General features: G+C 43.7%; 1 protein-coding gene across 1 annotated transcript; it reads left to right on the top strand.

Annotated features, from left to right (window-relative positions):
• The first annotated feature begins 1,189 nt into the window (after window positions 1-1,189).
• On the top strand, window positions 1,190-9,090 carry THUMPD1 (THUMP domain containing 1). The gene is made up of 4 exons (XM_006875977.1): window positions 1,190-1,420; window positions 4,702-4,876; window positions 7,340-7,588; window positions 8,690-9,090. The coding sequence occupies exons 1-4, from the start codon at window positions 1,190-1,192 to the stop codon at window positions 9,088-9,090; spliced, it is 1,056 nt and encodes a 351-aa protein (XP_006876039.1).
• Window positions 9,091-10,801: the final 1,711 nt, after the last annotated feature.

The raw sequence follows: 10,801 nt of genomic DNA, 5'->3' as shown, positions 1-10,801 counted from the left end.
TATTGGGATTCCAAGGTTTTAAATTTTCACCGGAGCAGAAAAGTCTCATCTTCCATAGAGTGGCATGTGGGCTTAAACCGTGGACCTAGTGGTTCACAGTTCAGTGATTATTGTATGGAGCCACCATGCTCGCATATGACAGGTTGTTGTTACGTGCTGTCGAGTCGGTTGCGACTCATAGTGACCCTCTATAGCGCTTCCAAGGAGCAGCTGGTGGGTTTGAACTGCCAACGTTGTGTTTTGCAGTTCAGTGCTGATCCTACAGCTTCACACCAGGACAGGTTACAATTTCTGGCATCTCCATGAAGGGACAGTTGATCACTGAGATTTAGGGGTACAATGCCGGACCAGCCCTCCTGAAAGTTTCTCACAGTCATAAGGGTACTAACTTTCCCTGCTGGGCCTGTAGGGGAGCTGAACTGCAGCATCTTGTTCCTGGTCCCCTTCTGCGCTCAGAGCTTACTTGAGCAATGCATGATATCAGTGAGCGGCCCAGGTTATCCAATTCAAGTCTGGGACAGATAGGGCTGGTGGTCTGAGGAGCTGCCAAGGGAGCCTTGGTTTGGGGCAAGTGACTCCTCAGATGACCGCTCCTGTGAATAGGATCACACAGAGCAAGGATTACAGGATCAGGAAAACAGGCCTTGGTCTTGGTTCCTCTAGAGGGGAATGTGTGTGTGTGTATGAATGTGTGTGTGTGTATGAATGGTGAGTCATGCTTGGGACCTATTTTTGTCTACTGATTATGTGTTAGTGACTGTTACCCAGTTGTTGAAGGAACTCTGGTTGCTTAGTGGCTAGGAGTTGTACTGCTAACCTCAAAGCCAGCAGTTCAACACTACTAACCATTCCTCGTGGAGAAAGGTGAGGCTTTCTGCTCCCATAAAAATTTACAGGGTGTATGAGTCAGCACCGACTCCACAGCACACCACCACCACTCTGTTGTTGAGAACTTCACATTTTGCTCTCCCCTGCATTGTCACAGAGCCCTTTTAGGAGTCCTGGTGTAGCGCTGCTTCCCAGCTTCACAAGAGAACCTATACGCCAGGAAGTTAGGAAACGAGGCTAGGAGGCAGGACTACGCGAGGCCGTCGCGCACGCCTGACGTAAGCAGTCGGCGTCAGTAAAGGTGAGGACGCCGGAAACCGTGAGAAGCACGTTTCCTTGCTCGTGGTGGTTCACGCGCGCAATGGCGTCGCCAGTCGAGCACCCGCCACAGCCTGCCGGCGGGAAGCGCAAAGGAAAAGCCGTGTACGGGCAGGCCAAGCGGGCTCGGCGCTGGGACGCCGGCGGGCCCCGGCAGCTGGAGCCTGGACTACAGGGCATACTCATCACTTGCAACATGAACGAGCGCAAATGCGTGGAGGAGGCCTACAGCCTGCTTAACGAATACGGCGACGACCTGTACGGGCCGGAAAAGGTACCAACCCCGGGCGGGCCGGCGGGGCGCGAGGGACGAGGGCGGGCGGCCTGCTCGGTCGCTGCCATTCTACGCATTTTGGGGTGCCCGCGGCGGCGAGAGCGCGTAGCCTTGTCTATGTTTCTGCCCTCCGCATTATCTCCGTTACACACTCCGCCCTCGTCTGGGTCAGCAGTTCGATTCCCACACAATTCTCATGACTTGCTTTGTTTCGTGTTTCAGTGCTGGTACCTTGGGTTTTTGTTTTTTAAAAAAATTTTGTGTCGATTCCGACACACAGCAGTCTTAGATGACAGGTTGTTGTTGTTAAGTTCCGTCGAGTCAGTTCCGACTCTTATCGACCCTGTATAGGAGTTCCCGGGCTTTAAATCTTCGCTTTTAATCTTTAAATCTCATTTTTCGCGGAGCGGCGGGCGGGCTCAAACCGCTGACCTTGTACTGATGCTACAGCGCCACGCCAGGACAGGTGGTTGTTAAATGCCATGGAGTCAATTCCTACTCACAAAGAACCCGTATAGGGTTTCCGAGGAGTGGCTGGTGAGCTTGAACCGCCCACCTTGCAGTTCAAAACCAACCTTGCAGTCCGGCGCATTAACCGCAAAAGGGTTTTTTGTGGCGCTGTGGCTTAATGGGCTGGACTGCAAAGGTCGGTGGTGCAAGCTTACCAGCCGCTTCCTGAAAACCTTATAGAGGGTCAGAACTGACTCGACGGCACTTAACAACAGTCTTTGGGCAGATTACCAGGTATTTCTCCCGCAGAGCTGCTGGTAGGTTCAGTAGGTCCCATTAATGGCCTGGTGTACTGAAGCCCTTCAGACATGACACACAATTTAACCCTCATGCCAACCATTTTATGAAGGATTTGCTTCAAGCATGTCTTGTTTTGGTTTAAGCCACAGGGTTGACAATTAAAACTCACCAGCCACTTCTCCAAAACTATATAGCATTGCTATGAGTCGGAACTGCCTCGATGGCACTTAGCCACACAGCAACTGTCAGAAAAGTTGGCAGTTCAGAGCCATCTGACAGGCACCCATGGAACAGTGCTCTGCAGACATGGGGTTGCCAGGAGTGGGGATCGATTAGATGGCAACTGACAGCAACACTTCTTCAGATCCTCGGGATGAAAGTGAACCACCAGCCTTTTGGTTAGCAGTCATGTGCAGAGCATCCGCACCCCCTAAACAACGAGCCACTGATGTTGAGTCCATTCCAGCATCCCTAGAGGACAGAGTACAAGAGCTTCAAAAAGTGGAATCAAAAGAGAATGAGAATGACGTTTTTCCATAAGCTTTTTGAAGCCCCTTTGTAGAACCACCCTGTAGGAGTTCTGAGGCTGTTACGTCTTTATAAGAGCAGAATGCTTTTATATCTTTCTCCTGTGGAGCGACTGGTAGGTTTGAACCACTGACCTTTTGATAGGCAATTGAGTGATTAACCACTGCACCACTAGTGCTCACAGGTCCTAAGCAGTGATGCTTCTGAAGTGATGGGATTAGTGTGCTAGTTATTTTAAAACATCAACATTTTTGAAGTAAACAACACACATACAAACCTGTTGCCTTCAAGCTGTTATGACACCTGATGATCCCATGTGCTGCAGAGGAGAGCTGCTTCATAGGGGTCTCAAGGCTGTACTCTTTGAAGGGGACTCCTGGTGTGGTGCTCTAGATGAGCATTGGACGGGAGCCACAGGCCGGCCATTCAGACACCAAGCTGCTCGTCGGAAACCCTGTACAGGGTTGCTAAGAGTCAGAACTCACTCGATGGTACTTAACAACAACAACCTTTGAGGAAGTGATTTCCACAGGTCATGTTTCCACAGAGCCGATGGATGGTTTCGAACTATCACAATCCAGTTGTACCACCCAGGCCCTGTGTTTCATACCACTACCATCTAAAATCTAATTGTCCCGTCACAGTTTGGAAATCATATTGTTGGTTGATGAATCAGTACATACACACGTGGGATAAGTGAAAGAGAATAATGCATGCTGTTGAGTTAGGTACCCTTGAGTTGGTTCACTCATAGTGACCTCTATGTCTAATAGAATGAAATGGATAATACACAAACCAAAGCCATTGCTATCAAGTTGATTCGGACTTTCAGCAATTATAATAAAAAACTATTATTAAGTGCCGTCGAGTCAGTTCAGACCCATAGCGACCCAGCATAGGGTTTCTGAGGAGTGGCTGGTGTGCTTGAACCGCCGACCTTGTGGTGCAAACCGACTATGCAGTCCAGCGCATTAACCCACAGCACCACACCAGGACTCCTATAGGAAAAGTAGAACTCCATAGTGTTTCCAAGACTATATCGTTAAGGGAGCAGATAGCATTGTCTCCTGGAGAGCACCTGGTGGGTTTGAACTGCTGACTTTGCCGTTGGCAGCTCAACATTTAGCCTCACTGTACCATCAGGGCTCCTTGGATAGCACAGAAGGGATTAAATTCAGGCTGTCCTGTGAAAATGAACAAGTTAACTGTTGAGCTGTTGTTGTTGTTATGTGCCATCGAGTCGGTTCCGACCCATTGCGACCCTGTATAGGGTTTCCGAGGGTGTAAATCTTTACGGGAGTAGAAAGCCTCATCTTTCTCCGGTGGAGCAGCTGGTAGTTTCGAACCGCTGACCTTAAGGTTCGCAGCCCGATTCGTAACCACTACGCTACCAGAGCTCCTTAACTGTTGAGCTAGAGTTTCTTTATTTGTAAAAAATAATTTTAGATTTGTCTTGAAGCTAGAAATTTTCTTATGCCCATAAATATTAAGGTGGTGCATAATAAAGGCTTATAAATATGTGTTGCTGTTTAGTGCCAGGTTGGCAAACCTCCTGGCAGGGCAGAGAACTGGACAACAAGTCATGTCCTGTCTATATGGATCCCTTGAACAAGCTTTTGAACTATTTCTGTGCCCTGTTCCTCAGAAGAACATAAGGAAAGATTTTGAATTCTTTAAAAGTATTTGGTCTCACCCCATCAAAAGGAGAGTATTCTGACTTATCAGGTGCAAAGGTACCTCTTGATGCCTTGTAAGGTCAACTCTGAAATGATTCCGGCCACACTCAAGATTCTTTAAAAAAAACAACAACAAAAACATTTTCAATTGATATGTACCACGTTCTGTGGGAACTCTGTCCTCTGTGTTTTGGAGAAGTGGCATCTCAGCCTCTCAATAAAAGCTTGAATTGTGCCTTCTGCCACTGGGGGTTTCTTCTTAGTACTTAATGACAGTTTTAAACATGATTGTTGTGGCATTTCTGCTCATTAACCTTATGCCAACAGTTTACAGACAAGAATCAGCAGCTCTCTGGAAATGAGGGAGAAGACGATGACGTGGAGGCCGCACTGAAGAAAGAAGTTGATGACATCAGGGCCTCTACAGAGATGAGGTTAAGAAGATTCCAGTCCATGGAGAGTGGAGCAAATAATGTAGTCTTCATCCGAACACTTGGGATAGGTGTGTCTGACTTATACTCTGTAAGACTCTTGTTCCTGTCATATTTGGACATTTCTTTATCTCACTGAACACTACCTAGGAAGTGGCTTTCTGGGTGTGGCTCATGACTTATTGTCTGCACTGTAGGAGGAGCCTTAGCCCTGTAGAGAGGTGGGTGGGGTAGTGGGCGTGGCATTGATTTGGGAGCATCTGCTTTGTATCTTCCTTCTGAAGTAACTTCAGGCAAAGTGAGAGTTGTTGTTGTTAAGTATTGTGGAGTCAGTTCCGACTCATAGTGGTCCTTCACAGGGTTTCTGAGGCTGCAGATCTTTACAATAGCAGAAAGCCTCATCTTTCTTCCGCAGAACAGCTGGTAGTTTCGAACTGCTGACCTTGAGGTTACCAGCCTGATTTGTAACCACTACGCTACCAGGCCCCTAAAAGGGGCAGTGCTACTCAGAGTTGTTAAGTGCTGTCGAGTCGGTTTTGACCCAGTACTGAAAATGAGTATCCCCACCCAGACTGGTATATAAACAGGATGTGGTCTGAGGGCTCCCACTTTATAGTCTTGCACACCTCAAGGCTCTGGGGTTCTGCTCTTCCCAGCTCTAGGAGCTAGATGTGTGTACTAACATAACTGATGGGTTAATTAAATCCTTCTCAAGTGAGTTGTAGAGTTTTGTGTTTGTAAGAAGGTGATACTGTGTAAGGTTTGTTTCTTTAATGGTTGCCATCGTTACATGAAAACAACAGAATGATGTTACGGTTAGAATAAATCAGGATTTCACAAAAATGTTAACTTTACGATGTCTTCATGAACAGTTGGTTTTAACAATAATATTGAGGAGTTAAAATAATAAATACAAGAGTAAGTCAAAAGTATTCTGACAAAATCATAGAAACCTCCATTAAAAATATAAAAATGTGGAGCTGCTGTTTCTCAACATATCTATCCTCCATCTAAGTGAATATACACTTCAGAAAAACAGCTTTTTTATCTCTAACCCTTTCTTAAAGAATTCTGTGCTCTTCAGTTTATATCACGTCAAAATGGCAGTTTGGGCATTCTCAAGGGATGCAAATCATGTTCCTTTTCAATATTCTTTGAGTTTTGATAACAGAAAGAAGTATGAAGGGGCAAAATCATGGCTGTAGGGTGAATAGGGTAAGGTTACCCAAAACTTCTTGTAAGACAACCCTTGCTTTCCTCAAAGAATGAGTAAGTACATTGTCATATGGAAAAAAGTCCTTGATGTAACTTTCCTGGCCTTTTTCTCATCAGTGTAGTTTTCAGTTTTCTTAAAACTTCTTCCTCATAAACCTCCATGACTTTTCTGTGTCCTTGGAGAAAATCCATCAAGATTTCCCCTCTGGCATCCACCAAAACAGTCACCGTAACTTGTGAGCTGACCTCTCTGCCTTAAATTTAATTAGCTTAGCAGATACCCTCAGAAGCCACAGTTTAGATTGGACCTAGTTCTCTAGATCATGTTGAATCCAAGACTAATCCCCCAGTTACAATTTGTTCCATAAAGTCATCTTCATTAGCGTCCATCTTGCTTAAAAGACTGATAGAAAGATCAGCTCTTTGAACTAGCTGATCTTTGTGCAGTGCTTTGGGCACCCTTCAACGTGAAGGCTTGTCGAGGCCAAGATGTTCACTTAAAATTGAAAATTCTAAACCATGTGAGATCTCACTTTCAGTAGCTTTCTTAGCACAGTGTTCTGACTTGAGCCATCATTTCTTCCATGTGCCAAGGTTGGTGGGTCTTTCTTCTTGTCATTTCTGTCATGTGCCTAGGTTAATGGCTTATATTTGAGGTATTCCTGACCTTTAAAATGCTTGATTCTTCTAAAAACTTTGTTTATGTGGGGCAGCATTTTCATAGAGTTGTTGCAAAGGTTCATGATTTGGGGAGATGTCCACTTGAGGTTTGTTTAAAATTTGAACTCAACCCTGACTTCAAAAATGGTTTTGTTCTGGTAGCACAAAAACTGTTTTATATTTGAAGGCGCACCCTACTTGTTTGCAGCCATCTACTGATCACAGAGATGTATGTCAACATGTTTTAATTTGAAATAAACATGTGCATGTATGAACTGAGACCCTAGTAATACTTTTGACTTACCCTCATACACAGTACTGAAGAAATAATAGTTGATAAAAAAAAGTTATTAAATGACTGAGTGGTGGTGGTGACGTGCCGTTTAGTCAGCTCTGACTCATAGACCCTGTATAGGGTTTCTGAGGCTTCAGATCTTCCCCCCATGGAGCGGCTAGTGGACTTGAACTTTGGACCTTGTGGTTCTCAGTCCAGTACTTGGCATATGGAGCCACCACGCTGGGTAGACTGATTTTTTTTGTGTGAAAATTCCTTCTTTGATCAACTTGAATCAGTGCCAATTTAGAGAGTTTGGGTAATCTGTAAAGTGTTCGAGAACTTACATTCTTAACCTACTTGTTTGCTCTCTGCTGACTTCTAGAGCCTGAGAAATTGGTGCATCACATTCTTCAGGATATGTACAAAACCAAGAAGAAGAAGACTCGGGTTATTCTACGAATGTTACCCATCTCGGGCACGTGCAAAGCTTTCTTAGAGGAAATGAAAAAATATGCAGAAACATTTTTGGAACCTTGGTTTAAAGCACCAAATAAAGGGACATTTCAGATTGTATATAAATCTCGAAACAACAGTCACATGAATAGAGAAGAAGTTATCAAAGAATTGGCAGGTATGTTTCTCTTAGTGTTTCCATATAGGTCCAATTTCCGATACTGTTTTTGATTTTAAAATTAAAAAACGACTTAGGCTTATGACTGAGAGTGTGGAACAAGTATATTAAAATGTCCTTAAAATAATTTCAAACTGCTAGGAAAATCCCCACTTCTTCAACAGTTTATTGCCAGTTCTGTACCATCATTGGCTACACATGCAGCATCTATTCCTCTGGCCCTGACTATCCAGAGGTAAGCCAGACCTCAAAATTAAAGGGCAGACATCTTCCATACTGCCAAGTTTGCCGAACACTTCAGGTGCCAGCTTCAGTGTTGGGAGTGTCCATGACACCCTCACTTCTGCCCTGCTGGGTCCTACCACCCCATTGGGTTTAATTTGCTAGAATAACTCAGCACTCAGGAAAGCTCTCTACTTAAGATACCAATTATGACAAAAAGTAAACCAATGAAATGATGCATAGAGTGAGGTCTGGGAGAGTCCACAGTCAATGAGGGACATGTTACCCTCCTATCTGCATTTGTATCTTTCACCAGCCAGGAAACTTGTGGAACTTCCATGTCTTGAGCCTTTCTTTGGGCCTCATGACTGAAGCGTGTGGTGGTATCACCAGGTGGGTCTTCTGACCTGCCCCAGAGTCATCTCATTAGCATCACTTGGCCTGGCGCCCTTATCAAAGAATGTTCAATCACTCGGGAAATTCCTGGACATCTAGTGTGCTGTAGGATCAACACTGCACATGATTCACAAGGTCAGCAGTTGAAGCCCACCACCTGCTCCTCGGAAACTCTATACAGGGTCCGCTATGAGTCAGAACAGGGCAGTTCTTAGGTCCTTGAGGTCAGCTCTCAGGAAGTTAACACAAACCTAACTAATTTTATTGGATATGGGATTTTTCTAGTTTTTAGTCTTTTTCAAATCAAGATGGAATATTTTGTTAGTTTTTTAGAAAGAAAATTACTCTTTCATCACATGTTTCAGTGAATTTGAAGTCTTGTAGAAGAATGTGAACAAGCTGCAAATGGAGGGATGACAGATTGTACTCATCAAGCTTAGCATTGTCCTCAGCTTACGGGTTTCCTTGTTCTTTTCTTTACAGGAATAGTAGGCAACCTCAATTCAGAAAATAAAGTGGATCTTACCAATCCACAGTACACGGTGGTAGTAGAAATCATCAAAGCTGTCTGTTGCCTGAGTGTTGTGAAAGATTACATGTTGTTCAGAAAGTATAATCTTCAGGAGGTTGTGAAGAGTGCTAAGGACTTGCCACTGTTGAACCCAAAGCAGGCAACACATGCAGGAAATGGGAAAGAAGCTGAATTGGAAGCTGGTGACAAATCACATCCCAGTGACCCAGCAGAAGGAAAACATGACCAGCAGGAGGTACCAGAGAATCGTGAGGAGGTGGAGACACAGGTAGAGACTGGAGAAGGAACTAAACCTGAACTTGAAAGTCAAGTGCCCGGCGAAGCCAAGTCAACTGAAAATGACCTCACATAGGGGGGAAAACCATTCAGTGTTGAAGGTGGGTTTCTAAACTAGTGTTCTTTGAGATTCCTTGAGAAATTGTGACTAAAAAAAACAAACCTTGGACTTTGTATATTACATATGACTGACACTCACTAGTGAACAGGGCCCACACAACCCTGTTTGCAGTTTTGGTAGAGTTTGTCAGCCCTGGGTATTAACTCCCAGTAGTCCCATGTGCATTCAGTTGAGCCAGGAGAAGCTTTTGATACCTGGCGAACACTAGTGCATTGAGGGCAGATGGCCTTGCTCTCTTGTGGTTCCCTTTCCCTTCGCTTACTGACACTTGATTTTTGGGAGCAAACTAAGACCAGAGGGAAGTTTTCATGGATTGGGTACATTAGAAGTGAATTGTTTTGTGGGTTTTTTTGGGTGTTTTTTTTTTTTTTTGGTGTGTGTGTAATTTTTCTTAATTTTTATGCCCATGGTTATATTTTATTAACATTTGTCACAAGTAAATTTGGTAATCCAGTGCTGTAATTTATGAAGGGAAAGTTTGAAATAGAAGAGCAACATTCTAGGTATTGGCCTGCAGACATTTCTGACAAAGTTACTAGTGAAGAATTACACTCATCTGAACTACTTCAGCATACTATGTAACAAGGGACACAAAACGTGTACAATAAAAGCTACTTATAAAGATTTTATATTGTCTAGTCAACCAGACTGTCTTATTTCATTCATTATCTGTTGGTGGCGCTGCAGGTTAATACGCTGGACTGCAAAGTTAGTTTGAACTGTAAAGTCAGCGGTTCAGGCTCACAAGCCACTCCTCTTATACAGGGTTACTATGAGTTGGAACCGACTTGATAGCGCTTCACACCAATAACAACAAACAGTTTATAGATCTAGCAGTTGTTCCAGCAGTTTGACAAGTAAAGGTGTTGATTATTTTAAATGAGTATTAGAATATTAAACAGTAAAACTGGTGAGAAAACTGTCAAGTGCAGTTAAAAAGTGCCTGAAGCGAGTTTTTATTTTTTAGGAGCAGCACTTAGCCTAGGAAAGATAGTTGGTGAGTCTAATAATGGACAAAATGTAGCATAAGAAACTGAAAAAATAATTTACTCTTGAATTTAGTAAGGTGTTACGTAAATAACAAAAGCAGTAATTTCTCTCCAGGCTTATGTGTAAACAGATTCCACCAATACTTGTCATGTTATCGTATTTGTGAGATATGTAAATGATGATGAAATTCAAGAAAACCTTTCCTGCTGCAGACTGCCCCAAAGGTCAGTAAATGCTTATTGCTGTGTCTTTATATTTGGAAATCAAAAGTCTGTCATCTGCACTTCTGGTGTCCTGCCAGTGGTTGGCTCCATGGCATGTTTTACATAAGAATGGAAATCCTAACATAAATATTACAGCACACTGCTTTCTTCAGGGAGGTGCTGATGTGAAAGACTTGGAGCCAAAGGTAAGTTCTGAATAATGCTACACAAATAGTAAATGTTTAATAAACAAAAGACACATTCATGCAAGAATGTTAAACTAAAATCTTGCCAAAAAGTGTATGTCCTTGCTACATACACATAGAAATCCTCTAGTTATCCTTGTTAAAGAGTTCTCAGCAGGGTATCAGAAAGGTGAACTGTCAGGTAAAGAACTTGCCAAAAATTGTTGTTAGGTGCCATCAAGTCGGCACCGACTCATAGGGACCTTATGCACAGCAGAACAAAACACT

Source organism: Chrysochloris asiatica, unplaced genomic scaffold, assembly GCF_000296735.1.
Source record: "Chrysochloris asiatica unplaced genomic scaffold, ChrAsi1.0 scaffold00348, whole genome shotgun sequence".
Taxonomy (NCBI): domain Eukaryota; kingdom Metazoa; phylum Chordata; class Mammalia; order Afrosoricida; family Chrysochloridae; genus Chrysochloris; species Chrysochloris asiatica.
Note: the sequence above shows the minus strand (reverse complement) of the source record. Positions and strands in the feature narration are given on the sequence as shown.

Coding starts and splice junctions, on each gene's coding strand:
- THUMPD1 (XM_006875977.1), top strand. CDS start 1,190: ATGGCGTCGCCAGTCGAGCACCCGCCACAGCCTGCCGGCGGGAAGCGC. Junction 1,421..4,701: donor ACCTGTACGGGCCGGAAAAG/GTACCAACCCCG, acceptor TTATGCCAACAG/TTTACAGACAAGAATCAGCA. Junction 7,589..8,689: donor AGTTATCAAAGAATTGGCAG/GTATGTTTCTCT, acceptor TTTTCTTTACAG/GAATAGTAGGCAACCTCAAT.